Source organism: Aquarana catesbeiana, linkage group LG09 (assembly GCF_042186555.1).
Source record: "Aquarana catesbeiana isolate 2022-GZ linkage group LG09, ASM4218655v1, whole genome shotgun sequence".
Taxonomy (NCBI): domain Eukaryota; kingdom Metazoa; phylum Chordata; class Amphibia; order Anura; family Ranidae; genus Aquarana; species Aquarana catesbeiana.
In genome coordinates this window covers 225,506,805-225,533,268 of record NC_133332.1, presented here as the reverse complement: position 1 = coordinate 225,533,268, position 26,464 = coordinate 225,506,805, and the positions used below count along the sequence as shown (strand labels likewise).

Genomic DNA, 26,464 nt, shown 5'->3' with positions numbered 1-26,464 from the left:
CAGACAAATGTTAACTCTTCCCTGCTCTAAACATTACAAGTCACTTTGACTGGATTTGGGTTTTACACAGACTGTTACACATATGAGGTAACTGTACAGTTGTAGGTAATGTTCTGTCAAATTACTGAATTTGAGGAGTAAGAGAAAGACTTACCTGCTGTCTCAGAGGCTGGAGCTGAACTACTTTCTCCTGGAGCTGAGACACCATCTAATAATATATCAAATGACACTTATAAAAAAAATGTAATAAACACATTAAAAAAAGGATCTGGGAAGTGGCATCACATAGAGGTCATTACACATGAAGCTATCACTTGGGATTGCTTACCAAGACTGTCGATTCACTCTGAATTTTCTGTGGATCAGAGCCCACACTTAAAAAAAAATACAACTGGGTGGTACTGGTGCAAGCTGTTAAATATAATACTTAATCTGACAGGGGATGAGGGAGTAAAAACACTCAATCAGGGGTCAGCAGTCTGAGAGAGGCCTGTTGACATAGATAGGATAAATAAGTCTACGCACAGGCAGCAGATGATGGTCCAATGATGATAGTGGGGGACAGTTCTGTATTTAGGGCAAGCCTCTTGAGGGAAGCAGAAGCAAAACTCCAGGAACATGTAAAACAAGGATAGAAGCGCTGCTGAAGTAAAAATTGTATGACATTTATTTTAACAAGGCATAAAAGCTCTTACATCTAGGTAAGGTAAATGAAGCACATCGTGGAGGCCTGTAAGATGAGTCTCTGCACTGGCTGGGTGCAGTGGTGGTTCAGTAGCCTTATCTCCCGTGGGCGTGATCATCAGCTAGATGTGTTAGGTTGGCACAGGAAGAGGGGCTGGACCGAAGCGGCGTCTGACGTCACCGGATATCACACATCTAGCCGACGATTGGCGCCCACGGGAGATAAGGCTACTGAACCACCACTGCACCCAGCCAGGGTAGAGACTCATCTTACAGGACTCCACGATGTGCTTCATTTACCTTACCTTTGTCTTGTTAAAATAAATGTCATACAGTTTACTTCAGCGGCGCTTCTATCCTTAAAAAAAGAAGTGCATACAAAGATTTCACTCACCTCTTCTGCTTGTTCTTTTGCCAGATCAATATCATTTTCCTTTGCACGAGATTCTCTAAGCTTCTCATGGAGAGATGTGATCTGGCTCTGGAGAAGTGCACACTGAAGGGTACAAAGGAAGGCCAATATGAAGAAGTGACAAGCTGGCTACTGTCAGATGAGCTTTAAAACCCTTCTCTGAGCAAGTCAAATATTTAGCCTTAACCCTCTACAGCCCCTGCCCCCTTTTTAACTTATTTAATTAGTCATCTTTGAGGTTCAGGCAAGATTACCTAGCTTCAGGTTCTACTTCTTCCAGCGGCACATGAAGGAATCTGTGGGGCTACATCACATAGAATGCCCTGCAGAATTAGGCAAGACGTGTTGAGGAGAGCAGTCACCTAGGAGTAGAGGTGACTGGTCCCCTGAACAGATAGCGCTATCACTAGAACACTTAGCAGGCAGCACTTTCCTATTAATTAGGAGACAGCCAGTGGTTTCTTTAAGAATGGCCTAATAATTAAGCTAAAGTATTTGCTTGAATTTTTGTTTCTGCCCTGACAACAGCTTGTTTAACATTTATACATACATACAATCATGAAAAAAAGTAAGTACACCCTATGGAAAAAGCCTTCGCTGTCCAAAAAGAAGATCCGAGCAAGAATAAAATAAAAATGTACATTTTTACCTGCAAAAAAAAGTGCATTTATTACTATTTTTTAAAAAGTGAACTTATTCTTTAACCACTTGACCTCCGTAAGATTTTACCACCTTCATGACCAGGCCATTTTTTGCTATTCGGCACTGCGCTACTTTAACTAAATTGGCAGGTCATGCAATGCTGTACTCAAAATGAAATTTATATCAGTTTTTTCCCACAGATAGAGCTTTCTTTTGGTGGTATTAGATCACCACTGGGTTTTTTATTATATAAAACAAAATAAACAAAAAAAGACTGTATATATATATATATATATATATATATATATATATATATATATATATATATATATATATATATATATATATATATATATATATATTTTTTTTTTTTACTTTCTGCTATAAATTATATCTAATAGATTTCAAAAATTTAATGTCTTCATAAATTTGGGTGAAAATGTATTGTGTTACATATTTCTGGTAAAATAAAATCACAATAAGCGTATATTAATTGGTTTGCATGAAAGTTATAGTGTCTACAAAATTATGGTATATGTGAATTTTTTTTTTTTAAAAATACTAGTATTGGCGGTGATCGGCGACTTATAGCGGGCAATCTGACACTTTGTGGGATCTAACTGCCACTGACATCTCCATTGATACCAATACAGTGATCAGTGCTAAGAATATACAGTACACTGTATGGAAAGGGGTTAACATCTAGGGCAATCAAAGGGTTAACTGTGTGCCTAACAAGTGTAAAGTGTTTAATATGCGATGCTAAGGGATGTGGCAGTTTTTATTACTGGCTTTGCAGGGAAACAAAAACCGGCACATCGCCGCTGTCAGTAGAGAGCTCTGTGTTTACCTACACAGAGATCTCTCCCATCACTCGCTTTGCTGATCGGTAGGTCCTGGCCATAAATCATTGGTGGTCGGCATGTGCTGGAGATAGTGACAGCACAGCCAGGCATGCGCCGCCTACCAGGAAATGAAGAATCGCATCTCTCTCTCTCCACACACACACACACACACACACACACATACACACAGTAGCAGTAAAACTACAGTGCGCGGTCGGCAAGTGGTTAATGAGAATGTTAGACTATCTGTCTGAAAGCACACCGACAGATACGTTGTATAGCTTCTAAATCATTATATGAAACACCAATGAATAAAAATAAAACAAAATGAAATGAAATACTCCCTGCAATACTTATATAAGTAATTAATACCACAGTGCAACCAGTCCATACATATATATAAAAAATGAATATGTTGAAAAACATAAATGTTGGTGAAGAACTAGTTCATATTTAACAGTGTAAAACCATTCACCGCTGTGCTCATCCGTCCTCACTGGGATCAACAACATGTGCACACCATCACCAGCCAAATTGCCTGCTCACCTCACAGACCAGTTAAAAAAAAAAAAAATCAAATATTGGTCACTTCTTTACTCCTTCATGATCTCTCTCCTCCACGCCAAAACAGCAGATCCTCCTACGCTCTCCCAGCTGTATACTTGCGCAGGAGGATCTGCTGTTTTGGCGTGGAGGAGAGAGATCATGAAGGAGTAATGGGGGTGTCCTATATTTGAGTTTTTTTAATTCACCTGTGAGTTGAGGAGGCAATTTGGCTGGTGATGGTGTGCACATGTTATTGATCCCAGTGGGGACTGATGAGCACAGCGGCAGATGGTTTTACACTGTTAAATATGAACTGGTTCTTCACCAACATATGAAAATAGATAGATATATATATATATATATATATATATATATATATATATATATATATATATATATATATATATATACATACATACATACACACACACACACACACACTGTGGTATTAATTACTTATATAAGAATATTTCATTTCTATTCATTGGTGTTTTATATAATGATTTAGAGGTTATACAGCGCTGCACTATAAGAAAATAATTGTTTCAATTGGTGTGGTGAATCACTGAGTGTTACAGCAGCTGTGGGGTTTCTATAGTTTCATGCACACTGCACTTTAGAAAGTCAATTTTGGCGCTGATTGTCACTATACATTTTACACCAACAGATCCACTAAGGAATAGTTTAGAAAGAACTAGAAGGTTATGAACTGCATTAGTCAAAGATCCAGTTTAATTTCTACTGAAATTTTGTAGTGGAATTTTGAAACAGGTGTTCATGCAAGGGAAACCACAAATATCTTGCAGCTGAAAGAATTTTGCATGGAGTAGTGGTCAAGAATTTCACAGAAGCCGATATTAGAGACTGGTGGGTGGTTATACAAAATGTCTAGAAGTAATTTCTGCTACAGTGTGCAATACCAGCTCTTTATGCCAACAATGTACTTCCATAGTACATCAATTGATATTTTTGTTGGGTAAATAATTGAAAATGCATTTTTTCCTTTATTCAAACAGTGCCTACAGATAACGGTGATGTACAAAGATCAAATGTTTGAAAAAAAAAGTCCACATTTTCCATGGAGGTTGAGAACTCTGTCCTTGTCCCCATGTAAGAGCATTGGAAATCTAACCAGATAATAAAAAACACCTGCACTGACACTTTAAAGAGGAGTGGGTGGCATGCTCCCCATAACTGGGTACTAGGACTGTCAAAGTGTATATAATTCATAGCTCTTGCACAGGTTTGCTTTAAGTAAAAAAAAAAAAAAAAAAATCAATCATTCATCCTAGTATATGGATCACCTTCTCTTTCAGTGGCTGTAGTTGTGTGGCCTGTTCCTCAAGCTCCAAGAGTCTTTGCTCATCACGATCACGGGACGAGGATAGCTATAAAAAAAATAAAAATAAAAAAAAATTAAAAGGGAGGAGGAAGAGGAAGAAAAAGAAGATGATGATCAAACCTGATGCATGAAATGGGTTTTCCAGGTGACAACAACCTTTCACACAAATCAAAACCAAGAATTTCTTTTAACCTCCAATTTCAAGTTAGAATATCAATTATTTAGAAGAAATACCCAGCCATCTTGACAAGCAATAGGGACAGTTTAAAATGTGACACATATGAACATGTTAAAAAGAAACTCAAACTAGATAAGTAAAACAGAATGCCTAAACTGCTTGATGCCAGAGCTATCTGCGACACCACTTGAGAGACTGCCTGACTTTATGATCCCAGGACATGAAATTAGTAGCATAAGAGTCACTAGGAGAAAAACAATTTTGCCGAAGTTGAGCTTTAAAAACAGTATTGTTCCTACTGACCTGCTTTGCAGCTGCTTGCTCTCGAGCTTTTTTCAGCAGCTGCCTCAAGTTTTCAGTCTCTTCCTGGAAACTTTTCCGCAACTCTTCCTGCTCTTCTTCTGCTTGCTGCCGCTCCTGCTGAGACTTTTTCTTCCGCTCTGCTAGGCTCTGTGTCACAAAACTGGAGGTTATTATAGATACAAACATACACAGCTTATTACCTTCACCTTCAGAAACGCTACACAAACGTCAAATTGAGCATATGGTAGAATGGTACATAAGCAAGGTCACCTTCAGTAAAAACTGATCAGTACATCCAGAGAGATAGGCAAATTACATTTTACCCCTAATATCACTTTTTCTGTAAAACCAATTTAGACAGCACTAAAAGCCCTGAAAAGAAGTTCTTACCTTTCCCCACCCTACCAAAGCTAAAAGCAAAGTTATGGTCAGAGTTGGGATTTAAAGCTGTGCTGAGATGCAGGCAGCTAATATATCATCCACATGAAGTATTGATAAAGTGTTTATGACATAATTGAGGTCTGATACAAACAAGGTCACCTTTTCTAAATTTTTCTTCTCCACCTTCAAGTCAGAGATCTCGTCTTCCAGAGCCGCCTGTCGCAGCTCCAGGTTCCTTCGGCTCTCCTTCTCGTTTTTGGCTTGGTTCTTAGTTTGCTCTGATGTTTCTTTCACCTCTGAAAGAGAGGTTGATATGTAAGATTTGATAAGGTATACCCAGAGATGAAAGGCTTACACTACTACTTTCACTGAGTGTGGAAAGGTCACTGACCTATGAGCTGTGCCCGTAGAGAGGAGAGCTCAGCCTGACACTTCTCTGCCTCCTGCTGGGCCGCCACCAACTGTGTCCGCTGCTCCATCTCCCTCTTCTGATATGTTGTGACCTCCAGCTGCAGACGGGATACTTGGCCAGTCGCAGCTGACAACTCCTCTGCCACCTTGGCCTGTGATACATAAGGGGTTCAAACCACTGAAATAGCAAATCTAGAACAGTGTGGTTGCCTATAGCAACCAGACGTAAAGGGTCAGTCTGTTAAAGTTAATGTTTAGTCCTGGATGGACACTGGTGGACTAAATCACTTGCTGTTTTTTTTTTTTTTCTCTGGCAGCAAGGCAATGAAGTCTCAACTTTGTTATTCTCATTTCTGTCCTATGAGTTAGATGCCTAGTGGGTATGCTGTAGCTTCAATACAAAGTTGGAACAAATATGCAGATCATGAAACTTTATGTATACTTGTCCAGGATCACCATGACAGCAAGACAGCTGAGAAGACTCATTAATGACAGCCCTATGTTTCTCTGTAGAAAGGTTACTTATCTAGCAGTCAGAAAGATACCACCTGATGATGGCGGGGTTAGAGTGGCAGATGGTAGGCAGAACCAGGACTCAACTTCTGGTGATAGTTAAAGTGGTGCGAAAAGTTTGCAGTTAAAAAAAAAAACAAAAAAAAAAAAAAAACAAAAAAAACAAAAAAAACAAAAAAAAAAAAACACACAACACAAAAAACTTACCTGCTCTTCTTTTTGGGTCCCCCGTCGGCAGTCCCGACGCCTCCCCCTTGCCGAGTGCCCCCAATAACGAGCCTCTTGCTATGGGGGCACTCAAGCAGGCTTGCTCGCTCCTGAACCATGCTCCTGTGAATGGACATTGTCTATTCACACACAGAGCCTGGCTCAGCCCCGCCACCCCACTGGCTCTAATTGACAGCAGCAGAAGCCAATGGCTTCTGCTGGTGTGTGAGCCAATGAGGAGAGAGACCCGGGAGAGCTACGGTTCCCAAGAATATCGCAGGATCGAGATGGGGCTCAGGCAAGTATAAAAAAAAAGGGGGGGGGCGCACCCAGAAGGTTTTTTATTTAGGTAAAAATCCTTCTACCTTTAAAACCACTTTAAGGATATAAGAAAGAAGTCACTGAGTCAACCATTTCAACTTCCACCTGAAACAAAAAAAATCAGCTAAAGCACTAGTCCTTTCAAAAAAAAAAAAGAAATAAAAAAAAAAAAAAAAAAAAAAAAAAAAAAAAAGAAGAACTCCATGCGACTCTTCAGGGTAACAGACAATGATAGACTAAGCCTGTTCATAACTTCTCCATCTACCATTTGTTTACATTTTAGTTTGGTTGGTCTAACTAATATTGTTTTACTCAGGACAAACAGATTAGCAGGTTGTGTATTAGCTAGCGAAGCCAAGTATATATTATAAAAATAGTGGTGAGCTTTTATTTTGCAAGGGATGACAGTTTTGAAGTGCTTGGCCTACTGTCATTACAGAAAGACTTTACATTCTACAGCTTCTTAATTAACACAGGCACCTGCTCCCTGGTCTCTGGATGAGCTATAGGGATGCAATATTTTTTCTGGGCTGGGGATTGTAAACAATGGGTCCCTCCGCACCTTAGCTACTAGGAAATACCGAATAGACTTGAGATGTGGCTTTTGGAGACATAGCAAGTAAGCAATTCCAGGAAAATGGATCAATATACAGTTAAAATACATGTTGATCGTTTTGCCTGCACTAAGATTTGTCATTTTGCGATGCACACACCTCCGCCCGTCAGGCTGATCATTTTGCTACTTCCTGGTTTAGCACTACTGCTTCTTGGGTTAGGTTCCTACTCATTGGACAGAAATGAGCAGGCCGATTCATCACCCAATGAAAAGGGTGGAGTGGCATCTCTTGGCATTATGTGGCAGAGGTGAGAATATACAATTGCCTAGCTAGACTTGCAGCACCTTTGGCATGGAAAAAAAAAGCAAAAAAAAAAGCAAAAAAAAAAACAAAAAACCAGTAACCATGTTTTCAGCGGCGCATTTAGCTTCCTGTAGTTTTTTTTTCACCTCATAGTGTAATGTCATTAACCATTGCGGAAGATTTTCTCCCCTTAATGACCAGGCCATTTTTTGCAATACGGCACTGCGTTACTTTAACTGACAATTGCACGGTCGTGTGGCGCTGTACCCATAGAAAATTTATGACTTTTTCCACACACAAATAGAGCTTTCTTTTGGTGGTACTTGCTCACCACTGCGTTTTTTATTTTCTGCGCTATAAATAACAAAAGACCGACAATTTTAAAAAAATGAAATACTTTTTTTTTACTTTCTATTATAAAACATACCCAATAAAAAAAATATATAAATTAAAAAAAAAAAAAAAAAGAAGTAAAACAAGATTTCTTCATCAATTTAGGCCAATATGTATTCTGTTCCATATTTTTGGTAAAAAAAATCCCAATAAGCGTACATTGATTGGTTTGTGCATAGTCTACAAACGATGGGAAAGATTTATGGAATTTCTATTCATTTATTAATATTTTTACTAGTAATGGCAGCGATCAGCAACTTATAGCGGGACTGCGATATTGCAGTGGACAAAATCAGACACTGACACTGTTTTGGGAACCAGCTACATTAATACAGTGATCAGTGCTAAAAAAAATGCACTGTCACTACTAATGACACTGGCTGAGAAGGCGTTAACATCATGGGCAATCTAAGTGTTAACTATATGCCTAGCCTGTGTTCTTGTACTTTGGGGGAGGTGCCTTCACTAGGGGAAGGCATGGATACATGTCCCTGCTTTACGGGAACACAGAATCCATGCCTTCTCTACTGACAGGACAGCAAGCTGCCTTGTTTACATAGGAAGACTGCCATTCTGCCTGTGCAACGAACGATCAGCATGTGCCGGCAGACATCGAGTCCACGGTACCCGTTGATTGGCTCCCGCTGTTTATAATCACAGAGGGAGCGAGCTGCCAGCATCGCACATTTGTGTCCACTACTCGAAAATGCCGGATTACGTGTATATATAATAAATGTATATATAATAAATATATATATATATATATATATATATATATATATATATATATATATATATATATATATATATATATATATATATATATATATATATATATATATATATATATATATATAGTGATCTGACAGCTGCCCCCCTGTAGCAGCGGAGAAAAAATAAATAATCTCACACACACACTAAAAGGTAGCATGCTCCTATACCAAAACTGTTACACAATAGTACCACATCTCAATATTGAAATAATCAAAAGGAGGACAACAAAAGGGCATCCGGGACTTTACAGCACCAAATAAAAGGAAATTAACAAAAATAGTTTATAAAAAGGTTTACAATTCTTTAATAATAATAATCAACGTTAAAAAGCTCTATCAGCTGAGTACATATAGTGAAAACATAAAAAAGTATTTCATAAAAACATATATGGGTAATGTTATATGCTATATATACACACACATTAATAAAACCATATAATATTCTTTTGAACCATCAAAGTGTAGGAGAAAACCCCAAAGCGCTTCAACTTGCAAGTCTTCCTCGGGGGGGTTTGTTCTCTGTGAGGACTGCATTTCTGTCCATGCCCCACCATTATTACAAATCTTTCCATTTCCATTAGAAACACTATATATCCCCTGAAGGCCTCTATCCACTTTGCTTACTGTGGACTTTTGAAGAAGTGCCCCTTTGTAACATTCAGCCTCACCTAAGGTTCTGTATGTTTAATATTGGATGTAAGTGACATTAACACTTGACTATGTGTTTTTTCTGAAGAACTGATTTCTGTTTTGTAGACTACTATGATAGGAGATATACTGAGAGATATATATAAGCAGTGAACAAAAACCCCCTGAGGAAGACTTACAAGTTTCATCGTTAGGGTTTTCTCATACACTTTGATGGTTTAAAAGATTATTATATAGTTGCAATAATGTATATATAGCATACATTACCCATATAGGGTTTTATGAAAGACTTTTTATGCTTTCACAAGATGTGATAGAGCCTTTTAATGTTGAACATTAATAAAGAATTGTAAAACTTTTTACACACTATTTTTGTCAATTTCCTCTATTATTTGGTACTGCAAAGTCCCGGATCCCCCTTTTGTTGTCCTCTTTTTGATTATAACACACAAGAAAGGTTGTGATTTGCATGATGTAAAAATGACAGAAGTTCTGAAATATTACATAAAATAAGCAGCAAAGCTAAATGCAGAGAAAAAAAAAAAAAAGAGAAGCCCCCCAAAATCCTCACCTGGTATGTGCCCTCATCTATGTGCAAAGCATGCTGGGAAAGAGAAAGCAGCATCAGTGAGAACAAGCCAGCCAATCAAAGTTAAAGAAAGACAAGAGCAGCTTTTTCTAGAAAAAGAGGGATGCACCAGGACCAGACAAAACGTTCATGAGTTTGGAAACCACTATTAGGAATCTAATACAATCAGATTATTATTGCCATTACATTCACATAGATTATAAAAAGAAGAGAATGTTAGTTTGCATCTAGCCAACAAACACAGAGATAAAAAAAAATAAAAATAAAATACAAAGCCAAAAAAAAAGAAACAAACAAAAAGAAAAAAAAAGAAAAAAACACACACATTTCCAAAGATAGCCATGCACTATACAATCTAACTGCACAAGCTCTTAAGCTAGCTATACATTTAGCCTGCAAGAAAATCAATCGTCTCCCCGCTCAGAATCTGGTGCAGATGTGCATGGTAGCCAATCAGCTTCTAACATCACTATGTACAATTAAGCCTTGGCAAAAAAAAAAAACTGGAAGCTGATTGGTTTCTATGCAGAAGTGAGCCTGATTTTGCACTCTTTAGCTTTAGTAAATAAACCCCAGTGATTGTACCTGCTGGGATGCAGGCACTGATTTGACTGATAAAAATATGGGCCTGCCTGTCTGGAGACTGAATGAATTGCTTAACACTATTGTAAAGTCTTGTTTAAAAAAAAAAAATTATAACAAACATGTTATACTTACCTCCTCTGTGCAGTTGGTTTTGCACAGAGCAGCCCAGATCCTCCTTTTCTCGGGTCCCTCTTTGCTGCTCCTGGCCCCTCCCTCCTATTGAGTGCTCCCACAGTCAGCAGCTTCCTATGGGGGCACCCGAGCAGACTTACAGCCCCGACCCCTCTCCTGATTGGCTGACTGACTTTGATTGACAGCTGTCTGAGCCAATTGCGCCACTGCTGTGTCTCAGCCAAACAGGAGGAGTGTCCCAGATGGCTCAGACATTCGTGGACATCGCTGGAGAGAGATGGGGCTCAGGTAAGTAATTTGGGGGTGCTGAGGAGGCTGCTACATAGAAGGTTTTTTTATCTTAATGGATAGAATGCATTAAAGTGGATGTAAACCCAATGTCATCCTTTCTAAACTACTGCCATAAGGGTTATCTATAAGGATATACATGCCTCCTGCATGTATCTTTACCTGTCAAATGTCTCCCCTCTGTCTGTTATGAGACCCGAAAAACTGCATATTCTGTGGGTGGGTCTGTTGTCTGGAGCTCGGTGGGTGGAGTCGTGATGTCAGTAGACTCCCCGCCCACTTCTACACTCCCCTTGTGAATATGCATTTCTCCTGTGTATTTCTTACACTGAACTTCTGCTATGATCTCTAACATCCAGTGAAAAGACAGGAAAGTAACCACATGACTTCAGCATGCAAAATCATGCTGAGGTGTGGAACATCCAATCCTTGCAGAGCTGCTGAAGAAAGAAGTGGGGGTGGGAATTAAAAAATAATGCATGTCTTAAGCTAGTGCACAAGATATGTAAATCACCTGTCACTCACAGCAAGGGGGAGGATTTGACAAAGTTTTTCTCTGTCAAGATTTATCTCACTGAACAATAAAAGAGGATTGCTCAGAGCTGAAATAACTCTTTGTGGCAAGACTGGGCTCAAATAATAGGAAATCTTATACTCTACATTATGACATAAAAAAAAAAAAAAAATTTCGGGTTTACATCCACTTTAAGATAAAAAGTCTTCTGCCTTTACAACTCCTTTAAAGAGGCTCTTGCATTGCATAGTTGTTGGTGAGTTTAGATAAACTGTACAGAGACTGTGTAATCAAGATATATATGACCAGGTTTAAAAACACACATACACAGACACCAATAAAGAACAAAAAATATAAAAACAGTGCAAACTATACAGTGAAACTAGAAGAAAAAAAATAACACTTGCACAATCTCGGTTTTTCTACGTTCACCTTTAGGGTTACGCCCACACGGCCACATCATTCATTCACAGGTTCCTGTGAATGGACTACAAGTACCATCAGCCTCCACAGGTGACAGCTTGTAGCTCTCAATGAACTGCGGGAGACCTGGTGAGCGCTCTCATAGTTCACTGATCTTCCTGTCATTCAGCAACTGTCTGCTTGCATCGGTGGTACGAGCAGACAGCTTACTGGGAGTCTGCAGGATCCCGACACTACACCAGCGATCCCGGGTGCAATTCTTTAAAGGCTGAAGAATTAAAAAAAAAAATTATAAATGCATATTTTTTACATGCAATTATAATTTTTTTTTTTTTTTTTTTACAAAAAGGTGAACTTATCCTTTAAACATGTTCCTGCAGCAATAGTTGCTATGGCTCCACAATGCTTTGCCTTTCACGTTTCAAGAAAACAAATGACATCCCACTTATAGGCAACAGGTAAATAAACAGATGAAATGCATGCATAAGAGATGTTTTATCAGCCAAAAGATTGTTAGTATTTCCATATATTCATTTACATGTACATTGACTTTTCTGTACCGCAGTTAGGCAAAACCAATCTGTTCTCTCCTCCTATAAGCATGTTCCTTGTTAACATGCAAGTACAGCAGCACATTTGATTGGCTCCTCGTGCTGCCTTCCCTTTCCCAGTTTGAGCCTTGTAGAGGGGATTGTAATAGGTCAATACCAAGTCAGGTAATCAGGCAGTTACAATAGTCACTTAAAAAAAAAAAAAAAAAAATGCTGCTGCCTTGAACTATTTAGATTCAGTACTAGTCTAGATTTTTCAAACAGCTCAAGATATACATTAGATTTCTCTACCCCCAGATCCTAAAGGTAGGGATTTTACCTGAGGACCTTGTTCCATCGTCATCCAAGTTAAAGTTGACCAGCTTATTGTTCCTTGCTGGTAAACTTATAACCCAGAAGTGGTCGTCTTCCTGCCCCCGCCCCACATATGCTCAATGGCAAAATGCTGTTAACGCTGTATTGGAGAGAGAAAAACTGACATACCAGCATAGGGGCTGCCCTAAAAAATGTCAAAAAGTGTGGTTTTCTTGGCCATCATCCTCCCGATCAGACTCCTCTCTCACCCTCTCTCTATACCTCATTAACTGACCTGCAATTTCTGTTACTTTATATGCCTATATAGAAAATGGACACTTCATATTGTTTGCTCATCCTTGTCTCCTCACTTGCCCTCTAGGGGTTATACAGTATCATTGTTTGAAATTTATAGATATGTTGGACATATTGTATAAGATGCTCTTCCTACAAAAATGTGTGCTACCTGGGTTTATTAAACTGTATACAAACACACAATATGGGCACACTCAGGCTGAAAAAGGCATAGCCATATACTCCTATATTGTAAAAAGACTGTATAGTCGGGAGGGGAGAGGAAAGAAAGAACAGCGCCATCTAAGTGTAGCAGTGGAGAGGTATAGGAGGAAACATTCACAAGATTAAGTATAAAAAAAGTGTTGGATAATATTGTTCATCTGCTCTTCCCCAAAATCTGTGTTGCTCCGCGAGTGGTGCCGATCACTCTGGCGGTGCTGGTGACTTCCAGGTATCTCGGGTACACCTGCAAGACGAAGATGACGCCACTACCAGGTCCAAAGTAAGCGGGCGTGGCCACGCTCTCTATTGCTACACTTAGATGGCGCTGCTCTTGGTCTTTCCTCTCCTATTAAACTGTATATGCATATAGTAGTTATGAGCAGAATTCAGTCTGTATTAATGCTTTTTGGACATTTTATATTCAGGGTCAACTTGTATTTTCCTTTTTGTTTTTCTTTGTTATTTTTTATAGTCTGATAAAAAAACAAAAACAAAAAAAATAAATAAATAAAAAAAAAATAAACAAAACACTTTATCTGTCTGAAGTTCAGCTTTAAAGGCTTCGTTCTGAGTCACAAGAAAACAGGAGTTGCCTAACTCTGGCTTTTTCTATTTGCATGCTTGTTCCACATCAGTGTTTCCAAGTACTGCAGCCAGTGGCAGCCAGGCGACTAGAATTTTTAGAAGAATTTCAGTGACGGCAGTGTTCATATTTCTCTCAGTACTGGTTTTATTTAAAAAATATGACTGTATCAACTAGAAGATGCATGCACACTCACAGCATCTTTCATTGTCACTTCTCTACTTGACGGGCCACTCTGCGCAAAATGCTGGCACTTACTTATGATGAAGAAGCTATCCTGACCCTCCACCCCACTATTACCCCACCACTGGGCAGCCTTTCCATAACAAATGTATGGAGGGCAAAAGAGAGCAGAAAGCTATCTAGCAGTGCCGGAACTATGGCTGTTCAGAACAGACCAGCATTTGGGCATAGAGGGAGCAATGAAAGCTGCTAAAAGGTCTGTGCAGGCACACTAGCTGCTAACATTTTATACCAGTTAGCACCTTTAGTTTCTGAAAACAGGGGTTCTACAAGTGACACCACAGTGCTGACATACCTTTTCCTGCATAGCAGTCAGTAGTCTGGCTTGTGTGCCCTCAGTTGATGTCTTCAAAGAGTCATTTCTCTGCTCCATTAACATGTTGCTTTGCTCTACATACCTGCAAGAGAAAGAAGCCATAAGCACAGAGCTCTTTCAGATTTCATCCAATCTGTTGTGAGTATATATTCCCTGTGTACATGTTCGGGGTATCTCCAGGCTCCCCTAAAGACATTGGAATGGGCTATTTACACAAAGAAAAGATTTCAGTGCTCCTCTGGTGCAGGGATGAATATAAAGTGTTTGATAGTTGTTTGTAAGCCTTAAAATTAGTGTAGTGTTTTTGAGAGGAACACTTGCAAAACATGCTGTAAAGTGCTGATGGTTGGCTGCGGATATCAGCTTGTCTTTAAAATTAGTGGAGTTCCATGTACAGCAAAGTCAGCCGGTACAAAACAATACAGAAAAGATCCTATTTTACCTTTGGTTACGAGTTAGAAGTTCCCCAATCTTTACATTTTGCTCCTCTATGCGACTGCTTTTGTCCAGAACCTCCTGCTTGAGCCGCTCATTTTCCTGAAACAGACACACAAAAACAAAGAGAAAAAAAATTCCATTATTTTTCCTCAAATTTCTATTATCTAGAAGCTCTGTCCTCCCAAAATTCTGAATATAGATTTCATATGCATATAAAATTACAGTTCAATCTCCTATTGGCTTCTTTGACTTCTAAAGGAACTCTGCCAGTGAGATATCTGAATCTGTTTTACATGCTGAACTGGAGACTGAAAAAGACATAAATTGACCACACCCACCAAAGTAAATGAAATAACATTTTCTAAAACACTAATTTTTAGAAATGTTTTACTTTTCCCTGTTTTTTACAAAACAGGGAAAAGGGGGATACCGCCTTTAAAGCTGGCGGAAAAGATAGATGTGTACTTTGGAAAATGCATAAAAGATTTACAGCATAGAGGATGTTTACTATCCAATCATTTTTATTGTTTTCAAAGAAGGTATAAACCAACACATTACAGAAGGCAGGACGTTGGCATACAAATAAATATAGTACGAACTTTAGTCCATCCTCAAGTACACAACAATGACCTGTGATAAATTGGCAAGTGGGATGCAGACGTCCATCGGGAACCTGTTCTCCAACCTAGTTCCCCATGGGGCAATTTATCTCGCCTCATAATCTTTTATTCATAATCAAAATAAAATAGAATACAAAAAATATAAATGAAAAATTAAGCATTTTCAAGAAGATAAAGGATGTTTTATGGTATACATATACTGTATACAGTTTTTTTCGTACGTAGTCTAGACCAACCCTAGACCTGATAGACAGATCAGCCGTCCAATCCCGGGACGGGTGATCTGTCAAAGTTTCCCGGCCAGGGTGCGGGGCTAGATGTGACGTTGAAAAATAATAAAAGTGTAGCGCTATATTACACATCCATGAACGTGTATATCATATTACATTAGTGCATATATAAAGTGAATGTATATGACCAAAAATATGGATAATATCAGATAATTGTATAATTAAACAGTGTTGAACACAAGGAAAAATTATATGAAACAATGAAAATACTTTGTTGGCAAATATACCAGTGACTAGCAATAAAGTGCCCGTGCTGGTTCTATAAACTTAAACACGAACAAAAAACAAAACATAACAATCCATTTTATGTACATAAAAATTATGTGAAAAAATGTTTTTCTTTTGGTGAAAAAAACGTCACAAAAAGTCTATGGGGGTAATGGATGCCCAGAGATGGAAAAAACTCCCAAATTCACAGATGGATGATTTCACCAGGTCTAGCAAATAGGTAGAAAATGAGAAGACCACAAGTGTGCAGAGATTTTACATCAGTGCCGGGGCCATCACCAGGAATAGAGAAGGCTTACCAAAGCAATATGACCTGAAATGGCGTACGCCAAACAAGTCGGAAAGGCTTAATAACCCGCGGTTATGAGGGGTGCGTCAGGTCAGATGTCATCAGCACGTAGTGGAGACAAAGGTAACAGCACGGCTTCCTTACCCATGGACAATCCAGTATAAGCCAAACATATTTTTCATATGTGAGGAGCAAAGAAAACTCACATAGGGTGATAATGTTTTAAAACACTAATTTATTAAAATATTAAAAAACAAACTTACATTTTGAAGATCAAGAATAAGCTCAAATATCATATAGCGGCGATCGTGAGGGGTCCACCCACGTGGGGTCTTTGCTCCTCACATATGGCTTATACTGGATTGTCCATGGGTGAGGAAGCCGTGCTGTTACCTTTGTCTCCACTACGTGCTGATGACATCTGACCTGACGCACCCCTCATTTCCGACTTATTTGGCGTACGCCATTTCAGGTCATATTGCTTTGGTAAGCCTTCTCTATTCCTGGTGATGGCCCCGGCACTGATGTAAAATCTGCACACTTGTGGTCTTCTCATTTTCTACCTATTTGCTAGACCTGGTGAAATCATCCATCTGTGAATTTGGGAGTTTTTTCCATCTCTGGGCATCCATTACCCCCATAGACTTTTTGTGACGTTTTTTTCACCAAAAGAAAAACATTTTTTCACATAATTTTTATGTACATAAAATGGATTGTTATGTTTTATGTTTTTTATTCGTGTTTAAGTTTATAGAACCAGCACGGGCACCTTATTACTAGTCACTGGTATATTTGCCAACAAAGTATTTTCATTGTTTCATATAATTTTTCCTTGTGTTCAACACTGTTTAATTATACAATTATCTGATATTATCCATATTTTTGGTCATATACATTCATTCACTTTATATATGCACTAATGTAATATGATATACACGTTCATGGATGTGTAATATAGCGCTACACTTTTATTATTTTTTGATGTTATTTTTCACCTAAGTTTATAGGTGTGTTGGCTGCTATTTTAACTTTTTTTTTTATTTAAACGCGGCGCTGTACATAATTTTTATAGATGTGACGATGAGCGGAGGGAACACAGCAATTGAAATGAAAACTGTTATTGCTGTGTTCCATCATCTGGGTTGCTCTCCTGTTCCTCTCCTCCCCTGCACAGCTGGGCTGCATGGTGGACACAAGCTCCATTGGTGGACACGGATAAATTTGTTGTTAAAATTTTATTTTTATAACTTAATTTTCTGTTCTTCTAATCCCCATACAAAACAAGCGGTAAAACGGAAATTGAAGCCGGCCGGCTATACGGAATCCACACTGCATGGGAAGGATCACAGCCTGTATCAACGGATCAGCTGCACTTCTAATCAGCTGTTCCAGCCTGCGGGACTTCTCCACATCACCGGCTTGATGTTAGTATGCAGAGGGATATCTGAATAGGAGGACCCCATCGGCCGTTCCTGACTGAGGGATTCCCTATATCTGAGCCTGCAAGACCCCCGTAATAGGGGTCCCACATATCTGGTAAGCGGCTGCCCTTTTTTCGTTTTACCCTGAGATCCTAGCACTTACTGAAGGAACCTTTTTAATCAAGGAAAGCACCTATTTGGATTACAGGACGTTTAAAAATTGCCTCTGTTTTCCATTTTTTCACTCACTTCACAAGGGGACTTTATTATAAGTATTCTAAGTGTTTTATTTTTTTGCCTAGGCACTATTCACGCATGTACCCAGGCTAAAAGTTTTTGTAGTTGGGTGTTTTAGACAATAGTAGTGCACCTGAGTCCCTTTAAACATATTGTCAAAACTAAAAATTCTTGGTTTTTGAAAGGTTGCAGCACTTTTTGTCACTTGTTTCAATTTTCTTTTGTTTGGTAATTTTTGTTTCAATATTTTTAAATAACATTGTATAAAAACCTTTCTCACAATAAATAATGGGATAAGAATAGGGGTTAGCGCAGATTACATATGACATAACTTAATTCTGCATAAAACATTTAAGTGCATGTTTAGGGGCAGAATTAGGGGCGGGGCAGGGTCAGGGTTGAGCGGAGCAACTGGTGGCAAGTAACCCTTGAGACCTGGCTAGTAGCTCAGGACTTGAAATTTTGAGCCCTGGTCTAGACCAACCAATATTTGTAGTTTTGGGCTAGTGAAATTTAACCCATTGAGTTTAGAGCACCCCATTACTAAGATGTTGATAATTAGTCTTAGCATGGCTAAACAGCCTTGAGAACTTACAGAGACTTTGGGGTTGATTTACTAAAACTGAAGAGTGCAAAATCAGGTGCAGCTGTGCATAGTAGCCAATCAGCTTCCAGGTTTACACTGCCACGGGTTAGAAATCAGCTGAACTTGCACAATTTCAAACCGGCAATGCAATCTGACTTCGGGGGCGATTTGACAGACATCAATGCGTGTTCATGTACAGATGTCTATTCAAATCTCCTAAATCTCCAAAAGTAGTGCAGAAACTATTTTTGGGAATCGGTGCGGCGCCACACTGATTCTGACTGTGCCATTGCTGGCAATAGCCGCCGATTTGGCATGCGATTTGACATGTCAAATCGCATGCCGAATCAGCCCAATGTGAACGTGGGCTTATTGTCATAGCTTAATTGAACAAGCTGAAATTAGAAGCGGATTGACTACCATGCACAGCTGCACCAGATTTTTCACTTCCCAGGTCTAGTAAAACAACCCCTTTGTCACGAAAAAACTACTAGCCTTTTCAGCCTGGCTGCAAAATCCTTGACAACTGACATACTTTTAGGAGTGTCAGATGCCTAGTGCCTCACTGCACACAGTCGTTCCACCTACCGGTAACTATGTCACACTGGGGTAGAGTTACTAAAACTGGTGCAGCTGTGCATGGTAGCCAATCAGCTTCTAACTCCAGAAAAGTATAGAAAGGTCTTGCGAGCCACAAATGGGTTAATGCCTCTAGAGTAAATTTCCTAATAAAGGCAAGCTGCAAACACTAACCACGTTTCATATCCGTGTAAGTGACAAAATTAATCTAAAAACAGTGTTTGCGCTAAACCAAGGATCAGTAATAAAAAAATGTGCAAAAAGCAAATATGAACATTAAAAATGCAAATAATAAATATATGTGCTATCAATCGGTGATAAATAATCAAAGTGCAACATGCATAAAATATAGAGTCCAAGTGCTCATAAAAGTATCAAAGGTGTGTTCACTTCTCCAATAAAGTGATATGCAAAGTTCATAAAGTTCATAAATAACAAACGCAAGATTCATAAATGACAAAACTCAAAGGGCATAGATATAATGTCCATCATCAGTGATATCCATCGTGCTTATCCAAAATCGTGTATACAGGGATATAAAGCATGCTTTAGTGCTCTCCAGTGACCCCCAACAGCATATGCGCTCACCTCTAAGCGTGTGACACCGCACGCCGTACCAGTGTTCCTTATATTGTATAACCTTGATTAGGATGGTGCACTCACGTACCCACACAATGTGAGTACCCCTATGAGGGGAAGTGTTTATTTTACAATAAATTGTTGGATATATTACACTATGGAGTTTCTTTCTTCCTATTTTATGAATCGGGATATTATCTGAGCAAGTTGGAGGTCAGCGTCTGCATACCCTTTAGAGCCGAGGAGTGGCTCCCATGCGTGTTTAGACATAGTTTAGCTACTGTGTCACACGCTTAGAGGTGAGCGCATATGCTGTTGGGGGTCACTGGAGAGCTTCTAACTCCAGCTTGTTCAATTAAGCTTTGACAAAAAAAAAAAAAAAAAAAAAAAACTGAAGCTGGTTGGTTACAATGTAGAGTTGCACCAGATTTTGCACTCTCCAGTTTTAGCAAATAACCCCCACTGTGTCCTGTAGTGCCATAATATTCCACTGGATAGAAGGACAGTGCACAATGGGAGACCAGGCATCCAACACACCTTATAGGCTGCTGAAGAATTTTTCAAAAAGCTTAGCTTTGAAGCGAAGCTTGAGCGACTAGTAGCAGGGCAAGCGGCAGGACAGGTAAGTAAGCATTAACTCTTATTCTTTGCAGGCTGGGCCTTTTAAACGCTTATCTAGCTACAGAGTTGAATTAATCAGTGGAGATGCACGAATGACTACACAGCCCTGATGCATTTGCAATTGTATTATTTTCTAGAAAACTCATATGAGGGCCTGTATTGGTGGCAGGGCCACCAATACAGCCAGCCCTTCTGTACCAGTCCCGAGCCCTGTCACTTCAGAAGAGGGGCCCAGGCACCTGCAGGAGGAGAGCCAGCTGTACTGCCTTGTGACACCTGAGGATCCCCTGCAGCGCTGCCGGCTTTCTCCATCCAGCAGCTCTGCAGAGGGATCAGTTCTATGTACTTGCAAAGTGTCCCAATTTGGGGCAGAAGGCGACAGATGCAGAGTCTCTGCCTGTGCCACTGCAGGGTCCTGAAACTCCCCCTACGTCTCCCCCTGGCCCATAGTTGGCAGTATTATCTCCTGTCAGCGGTGATGAATGAATAGGAAACTTGCTCCCCCTCCCTCCAGATTATTCTCTCACTGCTCTGTGTTCACTGTGAACTCCAGGGTTTGGATGGAGCAGTACTTCTGCTGGAGAGGGTGGGGATAGGGGTTGCTGCTGGAGTGGAGTGAAGGGACAAAAATGTCAGCATTTTGGAGAAGGGGGAATATGGCACTAACCTGGAACTGCAGGTAGCTGCAACTGCAGTACTGGAGCTAGGAGCTAGTGGACACATCTCTCTCCAGCTGGCAGACATCTCTTCCCAACCATTTCTATATACCACGCCTAAGGCCCCCTTTATACTTTGCATAGTTTGAACACGAGTTTGTTTTTTTTTTGCTTGTTTTTCGCACATAGGGTAACTCATTCACTTGAATGGGCAGTAATGTGTGACAAACATCACAGAGGCTCTAGAACCTTTGAAGGCATGCAACTTTGCCACATGACAAAACACAGGTCTGCTAATTACATTTAGGGTGCCATTGACCATTAATGGCACCACAAGAGCTTTTCGCATTTGAATTTCCAAAATGCACTACAAAACACCCATTATCTGTGCACTGTCACACATCCAGGAAAATTCAAATATGAATGCGGCTAATGCCTAGTATATACTGCTAGTGTTTTCTTCGTTCAACACAACTGACACTTCAGGTCGGAGCCGCTGTACTAACAATACAATGTTAGTACCGTGATCTCCCCTGTTGTTCTATTGTGTTCTGACAGAGGGATGGCCCACCCGCCAGAACAGAGAGCGTTGATCGAGAGATGGTCAGCAAACCTTTATTGGTCATGCCCCTTCAGAAGCCGGCTAGTCAGACAGGGCTGTATACATGCCATGGCTGCAATGCTGTACTTCACAGCTGCAGCATTTTTAAACGCAGTCTGCAAAGTTTGATAGTCAGCACCACCTGTCAAACTTCTCATTGAGTTCAATGGGACCGCTTTGCATGTTGAAGCCAAATACTTGGCCCACAGTTGCAATGCGGTCTCGCAATGTAAAATTGCCATTCAGCAATTTAAAAAAGTAAAACAAACAAAAAAAAAAAAAAAACACAAAAGGTATTGGAAGTAGCGAGGCTATCATTTCTGCCATGGCATAGCAGGTAGGATGCACGGGGCCCCGTGATTTCTAAAAGCAGCCCTGATTGGTGGTACCAGAAGATTCTAGCTTGGTTACCTGGATGATGCGTTGAATGTTGTTCATGATCATGGCGCTCTCCATAGTGATGGATGAAATTCCAGGGAGGAGATGGGAAGCTCCAGCAGAGCTCTCCTTCTGCAGACCATCCACCTGCACAGATGGACAAGGACATGGGAAGATGGCAGGGGCTCAGAGAAAAAAAGCATAAAATAACAAGCAGGAAATATTTCATACTTTAGAGGCCAAGTTGTCAATCTTGTCGACAACTTTGCTTATGGCCATGCGGATCTCTGTGTTCTGCTGTCGGGCTTCAGTCATCAAGAAGGAGGTGACGTCACCGGAGGCTGGATAAAGAAGATTTGTTGAGGACAATGTCAGATTGGTAACACAAGACTTCCTTGGCAAGTCTAAATGGGAAACACTCTTTTCCACCAAAGAGGAGGTAGGAGAACAATCTGCTCCCAAAAACTCTACATGTAGCATTCCTGAGAGCAATTCCTCTGTATTGTGTAATATGGGCAGACTACATTAGTGATAGTGCTAGGCGCCAGCACAACAGAAAAAACCAACTCTGCAACACACCACCCAAATAAACAAAATGGTTTCAGTTGGAGTTGTACTATTAAGATTTATTTCTTCATCCCAAAAGCCTAAATGTTAAGAACAGTCCTTTGTACCTTGATATGGAGCTGGCTGCTGCACAGGGGCAGGGTAGACATGTCCAACTGGCTGCAGCTGAGTTCCCGTGGTGGGGTTCTGCGTGTATGCATACTGGATTCCAGAGTATGGCTGAAAAAGAACATTTCACTAAATTCATGTAAAGGGCACAAGGACTGGGCTGAAGAAGCACCCCCACGGCTATATAGTTAGGACAAAAAGTGCATCTAGTTTAACCAATAGAAAAAGTAAATGGAAAATAGAAAACCTCCATATATAGAAATCTATACCTACAGTATGGGTTCCAGTTTCGACTAACACATTGTAAAGGAGCATAGGAGGTTTAGAGAAAGTTCAGAGTCAGGCAAATAAATCAAAGGACTGAAAATCTTACATACAGTGAAAGATTAGAAAAGAATTCAGACATGCTAATTCGAAGAAAAGAAGTCTTAGAGGCAATGTGGTTACCATATTTAATATATATTCATGGCCAGTACAAAAATTTGGGCAATAAGGTAGGAGACAGTTGTGCAGAGCAGTTAAGCTGTAGAATGTTTACCATCTATAATCTATTAGTTAGTAATGATAAAAATAGTAATAGAGTTTAAAGAGAGCGCTGCACAATTTTCTTGCCGCTAACGATATTCAGTATCTGAGAGTTGAGATCTTAAACTGAATGGACTTTTCCCAGACTTATCAACTATTTATTTATGCAGCCAACAATGACAGGCAGCTTCTATATATATTTTTTTTATAAAACAGACACACTTTAAGGTGGTTACACAAGTTAAAAGCCAACTGAATTTTTTCCTTTAGATTACCAACCAGTTGCCAGGGCTGGAACTGAATAGAAGGCTTAGGTAGGCCTTGGCACCTAGTAATAATTGATAGATCTGTGCATTTCTTAAGAAACATTATGGTAAAAGGTTTATTTTAAACTTAAAGTAATACTAAAGTCTCATTTTTTTTCCTTTAGAAAATAACAAACATGTTATACTTACCTGCTGAAATGGTTTTGTACAGAGCAGCCTGGATTCTCCTCTTCTTGGGTCCCTCTTCAGTGTTCCTGGCACCTCCCTCCTGTTGAGTGCCCCCACAGCAAGCAGCTTGTTATGGGGGCACCTGAGCTAAGCCACAGCTCTGTGTGTCCATTCATACATCAAGCAATGGTTCGGCCCTGCCCCCTTTCTCTCCTGATTGGCAGCAGCGGGAACCAATGGTGGTGCCGCTTTCTCTCAGCCAGCCAATCAGGAGGGAGAGTCCCGGATGACCGAGGCATTCGTGCACATCCCAGGATAGAGGTGGGGCTCAGGTATGTATTAGGGGGGCTGCTAAAGCAACGACGAGGGACCTGAGAAGAGGAGGATCTAGGTTGCCCTGTGTAAAACCACTGCACAGAGGAGGGAACTATAATATGTCTGTTATTTTTAAAAAAAAAAAAAAAAAAAAAAAAGGACTTTACAATCACTTTAATGCATCAAGATAATAAAAACCTGCCTTCACAACCACTTTAAAAAATTCTACAACGCTAAAAAAAAAATTTAAATATTCAAGTCTATATACATTTCTTGCCAACTGTTCTGTCAACAGAGATGATTGAGAGGGAGAGAGAAGACTGTGCCAATGATGTGACCAGGGGGTCCTGGAGGATGACGCCTACCTTCTGCTATGGTGCCCTATGTACTCAGCTGTAACAGACACTTACTTCCAAAGACTCTCCACACTCATTTCTATAGAAGAGAGGAGGAAACTCTACATTTTACTGGAAGAGGAGAAGCCAACAGTGAAAAGAGCTGCACCATATATTACAGCATGTCACAGACAGAGGGATATGAAAAACTGTGGGCTTATAAATCTGCTACCAAGATTCACCCCATATCTTCCTTTATATTATGCCTTGAACCAATAACAAGCCTGGATTCATTTCCTATTCCCTTTAGATTATTTGTTTTACCCCCAACATCTGTTCTACAATACCTGAAAGCCATGTGCCTGGCCAGGAGGGAAGGCCTGAGAGGCGATGGGTGCTACAGGTAACAGAGCAGCTGATGAGGATGGTAGACCGGACAATGGTTGTTGCTGAGGGACTGTCAATGTAAAAAGTAAATAAAAGTAAAAACACACAAAGATGACAATACTATTAGTCACATTCAAATGGACTTGTTCTGTAATGTCGAAGACAGGAATGTAATATGTGGAGAAGAATTACGTACCTGGAGCAGGGATGTGAGCTGTAGCAGGAGTCTGGCTGATCTGTGGGGTGGGCCGGACAAGCAGAGGGGCAGCAGGATGTGGAGAAATCCTCTGAATATGTGGATCCTACAACAAGAATGCCAGCATTAATATCCACTTGTCCTCCAGAAGATTTACCCCATTCTTTACTAGGCCATTTTTTGTTATGCGCCACTGCGCTATTTTAATTAACAATTGCATGGTCATGTAATGCTGTACCCAAACAAAATTTATGTTTTTCTTTTTTACACAAATAGAGCTTTTGGTGGTATTTAATCACCCCTATTTGTTTTACCACACACACACACACACACACACACACACACACACACACACATACATTATACACACACACATACATATATACATATATATATCAGAAAATTTCAAAAGAAAAAAAAAAATATGTATGCTTACTTTCTGCTATAAAACATCCCATTTAAGAAAAATGTAAAAGAAATAAATCCTTTAATACATTTTGGCCCACTTCTGGTTAACCATACTAGCTTAACCACTTGGCGAACGAATAACGTACATGTATTGCGGCAAAGTGGCTCTATTGCACAAAATCACGTATCATATTAAATTATTTTGTGCAATAGTCTCTAGGGGGCGTGCACGTGGCGCCGGAGACTCGAGCACATGCTGATTGGACAGAGGGGGAGCCAATCAGCGGGTCTACCAGCCACCGGCGATCGTTCCTGAGAGAGGCAGAACACTGTACTGACAGGGGAGAAGATGAAGATCTTGTTTCTCCAAAGCAGGAACACAGATCTCTGTCTTCACCCAGTCAGAGCATCCCCCACACCGTTATCAAGCACTCCCAGGGAACACATTTAACCCTTTGATCGACCCCTGCAAATAAATAAATAAAATCGCTGATAGCCACCATTACTAGTAAAAAAAAAGATAGAAATAAAAAAAAATTCCATAGTTTGTAGACGGAATAATTTTTGCGCAAACCAATCAATATATACTTATTGGGATTTTTTTTTTTTTACCAAAAATATGTAGCAGATACATATTGGCCTAAATTGATGAAGAGACAAAATTTTGATTTTTTTTTTTTTTATTGGATGTGTTTTATAGCAGAAAGTAAAAAATATTGTGTTTTTTTCAAAACTGTCATAGTTACATAGTAGGCGAGGTTGAAAAAAAAAAAAAAAAAAAAAAACAAACACACACACAAGTCCATCAAGTCCAACCTATGTGTGTGATTATATGTCAGTATTACATTGTATACCCCTGTATGTTGCGGTCGTTCAGGCGATTATCTAAATTGTTTTTTGAAACTATCGGTGCTCCCCACTGAGACCACCACCTGTGGAAGGGAATTCCACATCCTTGCTGCTCTTACAGTAAAGAACTCTCCAGGTAGTGTAAGGCTTGTCGCTCTTTTGTTGTTTATAGTGCAAAAAATAAAAACCACAGAGGTGATCAAATACCACCAAAAGAAAGCTTTATTTGTGGGAAAAAAAGGGCATCAATTTTATTTGGGTACAGCGTTGCACAACCGTGCAATTGTCAGTTAAAGGGGTTGTAAACCCTCATGGTTTTTC

At 39.8% G+C, this 26,464-nt stretch overlaps 1 protein-coding gene across 2 annotated transcripts in view; it reads right to left on the bottom strand.

The window, feature by feature from the left end:
• Window positions 1–26,464, bottom strand: part of FKBP15 (FKBP prolyl isomerase family member 15) — a 121,828-nt gene that overhangs the window by 33,364 nt on the left and 62,000 nt on the right. Inside the window, exons 13-26 of one of the 2 annotated variants that reach the window (XM_073599853.1) lie at window positions 24,887–24,992; window positions 24,651–24,760; window positions 22,694–22,805; window positions 22,251–22,360; window positions 22,053–22,166; window positions 14,939–15,033; window positions 14,476–14,578; window positions 10,031–10,063; window positions 5,725–5,896; window positions 5,493–5,629; window positions 4,953–5,099; window positions 4,434–4,517; window positions 1,079–1,180; window positions 155–208 (exon numbers count right to left, since the gene is read on the bottom strand). In XM_073599853.1, coding sequence (XP_073455954.1) covers window positions 155–208; window positions 1,079–1,180; window positions 4,434–4,517; window positions 4,953–5,099; window positions 5,493–5,629; window positions 5,725–5,896; window positions 10,031–10,063; window positions 14,476–14,578; window positions 14,939–15,033; window positions 22,053–22,166; window positions 22,251–22,360; window positions 22,694–22,805; window positions 24,651–24,760; window positions 24,887–24,992 — 1,479 coding nt within the window. The remainder of the gene's footprint in view (window positions 1–154; window positions 209–1,078; window positions 1,181–4,433; window positions 4,518–4,952; window positions 5,100–5,492; window positions 5,630–5,724; window positions 5,897–10,030; window positions 10,064–14,475; window positions 14,579–14,938; window positions 15,034–22,052; window positions 22,167–22,250; window positions 22,361–22,693; window positions 22,806–24,650; window positions 24,761–24,886; window positions 24,993–26,464) is intronic. The other variant, XM_073599854.1, reaches the window with a different exon arrangement.